The 4162-nt window shown below is 35.1% G+C and overlaps 1 protein-coding gene across 1 annotated transcript; it reads right to left on the bottom strand.

Annotated features, from left to right (window-relative positions):
- Window positions 1-212: 212 nt before the first annotated feature.
- LOC147790152 (exopolygalacturonase-like) lies at window positions 213-1884 on the bottom strand. The gene is made up of 4 exons (XM_087128201.1): window positions 1735-1884; window positions 1347-1649; window positions 723-1241; window positions 213-637 (listed from the first exon to the last, which is right to left on the bottom strand). Exons 1-4 carry the CDS (start codon window positions 1867-1869, stop codon window positions 374-376), a joined length of 1221 nt encoding a protein of 406 aa, XP_086984327.1. The 5' UTR covers window positions 1870-1884; the 3' UTR covers window positions 213-373.
- Between the last annotated feature and the right edge of the window lie 2278 nt (window positions 1885-4162).

Genomic DNA, 4162 nt, shown 5'->3' with positions numbered 1-4162 from the left:
ACTTTTCAGACAATTAAGTGATCTTTGAGTATTACCATTTGAAGTTTGGTTGGAAAGCAATTTTTCAGACATAATTCAATAAATTTTAAAAGACAGTTAAGTGATCTTTGAGTATTACAATTTGAAGTTTGCTTGAAAAGCAATTTTTCAAACATAATTCAATTAAATTTTAAACAATTATGTCATATATGTGGTAGCAGACTTTGCTACAGTAGAAAATAGAACCGTCAAGTATTATTTCTCCTAAATGTAAAAAAATACAATTATTGAAAACATGCCCAACATCATGGCATGCTGTAAACCTAATTTTGAAGGCTAAAATAAAAATGATAGGAAGAATGGTTTGAAACATTTGTCGGCGTTAAAAGATTGTTCAATCAGTTGACGGAGTGGTCTCAGGTGGCGCTGGTTCAGCACAGATGGGAGGGTTCTGCTTTCCAGAAATGGTCGGTTTCACATTTGCACATTCAGACACAATTGGCCCTTCTTTACCACTATAAGTGAGGTCAACATCAGCAATTTCCACATCCTCACATGGATTACTTTTACTGCAAACAAGTTTGACCGCAACCGGAGTTGAAGATGTGCCCCTGATGTTCTTGAAACTAACTTTGCTAATCTTAATTGCTGATGGAACCTGGGATGTTCAAAATAAACATTAATTAATACTTGTTCAAAAGATAATAAGTTGGAAACCAAGGAGGTTCGATTGTAATACACACCTTTCGGTTGCATTGATTCCATGGACAATATTCTTGATCTATGATGATAGGGTTAGCAACATTATCCATTTCAATATCTTCAAAATGCATGTCAGAGGCTGGGTATGAGACGGCAGAATCTGGCCATGATTTGATCCTGACACCATTTGTAGTACCGATTAATTTGCATTTCTTCACGGTAACTCCTACCACTTCTTTTTCAGTTTTATACTTGCCCAAGCTGCCTATGCTAATGCCATGTCCCGGTCCGCAAGTAACATCGCTAATGGTTATTTTTTTGTTAGTGTATCCTACAGATATACAATCATCTCCCGTTGCGATTGCGGTATTGAGAATGAAAACGTCTTCTGAATCGCCCAAGTGAATTCCATCGGTGTTGGGACTATTGTGTGGTGCAGTAATTTTCAGGTGATCGAAGGTAAGATTCTTGCCGGCCAAAACATTGATATGAAAATTCTTGCTATCCAACGAAGTTATGTCCTTCACTATCGAATTTGTGATGAAATTGAACTTCAAATTCTGCCCATTTTAAACAAACAAAGAAAAAACACTCCCATGTTAAAGCATATAATGCTAACCCAAATTATGAGTTCTCTTTATAATTAAAGTAGCAGGAGCATTTACCATGGGAAGCTTTTTGCATTCTTTCTTCAGGTGGCAATCATTCTTTTCCCAACCAGCTTTTCCTTGGCCATCGAAAACTCCAGTACCAGCCAATGTCAAATGATCGACGTATTCCATAACAAGCAACCCATCTCCTTCCGTGTCGGTAGGAGAAGCTTGTAATGTTCCTTCAACTAGAAGCTCAATAGGACTTTTACATGGACCTTTGAGCCTCGATTCTCCTAATTGATAAGTTCCTTTTGGAACCAATACTTTACTTGGAGTAGCCGAAGCACATGCTTCCTTCCATGCATCTGCTAAAGCCTGTGAATTCAACCATTTCATTTGAGAAAAATATTTCGTACAAAACAAAATTTTGGTTTATCAACTCAAACAAATGTACACGTACTTGAGTAGCATCAGCATTAGGTTTGGCACCAAATGTCGTAATATCAAAAACACCGCTAGTAGCATCAACGATAGCATTAGACAGCAACAATAGCAACAGTGGTATTAATGCCATAAACTTTGATATCAATCCCATCCTTTCTAGTTCTCGTCTCCTCTTCTACCTTTTTCTTTTGGTTCAAATTTCCAAACTTCTAAGACATAAGAATTGATTTGAATGCATTCCCAACTCACACTCTCCTTATATACAAACACAAAAATAACCAATTCAAATTAGCTAAATTCGTTAAAAAATAAGTGTGTGGTTTAAGGCAGGCCCTATAATTAGTTTTACCTTAAATGATGGAGGACTGGTTTTGTTGAACATAATTCCTTGTTAAATTTCTGTACTAGATAGATGTACATCCCACAATTTTCAACAAATGAACACACCAAAAATTATCCTCGAAGAATTTATCAAAATTTAATATATATATATGTATATATATTAGTTTTCAAACTCTATCGTACTACTTCTTTTACTTTTTTTACTTTTATTCCTATCTCACAATTTTTACCCTTCTTCTCTAGAGAAATATATTAACGAGAATGAAGATTTTTTATTTTATTATTATTAGGTGTATCAAAAAAAAATTTATTTTATTATTATTAGGTGTATCAAAAATATATTACAAAGATGTGATGGAAAAAAATTTCTTTAGTCATTTTAAAGCAATATTGGCAGTCGAGGCCCGTCCATGCCCAATTGGTCAGTCGGCCTGTCCATTTCCAATTTTAACGGATAAATCCTTGATCCAATTTTCTCTCAATTCTTCACATGTGTTGTTAATATATTTTATTGGGCTCACTTGCGGTATATTTTTCAGAATCAGCTCTAGAGAATTTGTATTCTATTTCTTAGAATCCTCTCTAGAATCACGTTCATTCACTATCAGTTATCATTTGTGACATATAAATGTATAGAATTTTATCTGTGGTTTTCTCAATTGTTCCAGATGAATGGAGTTGTTGGGTTGCTTGTGAAACGTTACGCGGAGTACACTTGGATTGATCAAGCTCCCCTTCAGCTGTGTTTTTTTGGATCTTTATGCGGTCTCTTGCAGAAAATAGGCCTCCATCTTCAATTTGGGCCACCATGCAGTGTTTGGGCAGGGTTCCCTCTACCTCCTTAGGCTGTTCTTGTTCCTTTTGTCAATGATTTCCTTTGAAGTTTCTTTTCTAAAGGAAACAAGAAAAGAATCAAAATTGAGCCAACGGTGTTATCCTCAAAGATATTATTTTCCTTTCTGGGATGATAACCCACCGTGAATTATGAAGTTAGTGGATATCATGTAAGGGGTATGGAATGAAATGATGAAAAAGATTTAGAATTTCAGGCTATTTCGAGGTTGAAAGACGCATCAGTGCATAGGCTTCGCGCTCACGTGGAGGTGCGAGTAACCAAGGAGTGGGACATGTGGGTCAACGAGTGTACTACGCATGTGGGCGGTGGAGGCTTGTTTCAAGTTTCAGCTCGTTCAACTTCTTTTGACCTGTTTTATCAATGTTACCTTGTACCAACCTTGAAAATCATTAGATATAGGTCAAATTAAGAGAATTTGTGAAAAAAAATACCATATAATGAACAATTATGAAAGCAAAGGAATTGACGATTCACGTAAGTAGTTTATCGAAGCTCCTAAACAAGCATGTTACCACGGGATTAAGAGCTAAAAACGTTGAATGTATGTAAATAGCATGAGTTAAATAATAATAATAATTATTATTATTATTATAATAATAATAATGAATCCATGCATAAAATGTGAGCATATTAGAGAATCCTGATTAGTAAGTATGATGTATGACTCTAGTTTATGCTTATGAACTATTTACGATATGGAGATGTGAATGAGTATTCTTAGTCTACTAATCCCTGAAAAACCCGTGACCAATGCAATGCGATGCGTGCTAAGTTGGGAACAATAAATATTTTTGACAAGAGTTTAGTAGAAAAACCGTATTTGACCGAGAGTGAGTCTTACATAGGAGTCTAAAATTTGTAGTAAACATAAATAGAGCTAACAAATAAAACTTAAGGTTGCTAGAACCCCTCAATATCAATAGAGAGGTCCTAGTAGATGAGACTAGGAGCCAAGGTAATGGTTGGATGGAGGACCCTATCCATACCAAAAACCTAAAAATAACCCATTCCGAATAAAACTTAAAATATTTGAAAAACATAATAAAATTTGTTAATGATAAGTTAGCTAGGCAGGGAGTAAACTAATTAGTCATCAAAATTATTTTTAATTTTTCTTTCTAGATAAATGTGAAGTAATGTGATCGAGATGACTGTGGAGTCGAGTTGGAGACTTAGGGATTCTACCTAGACCTGTAATTTGTGTCAATATTAAGAATAGTGAATCAAACTTTCGAGCAAGGCAAAT

This window comes from Cucurbita pepo, chromosome 11 (assembly GCF_057944985.1).
Source record: "Cucurbita pepo subsp. pepo isolate OVF chromosome 11, ASM5794498v1, whole genome shotgun sequence".
Classification (NCBI taxonomy): Eukaryota; Viridiplantae; Streptophyta; class Magnoliopsida; order Cucurbitales; family Cucurbitaceae; genus Cucurbita; species Cucurbita pepo.
This window is presented reverse-complemented; position numbering and strand designations above follow the sequence as displayed.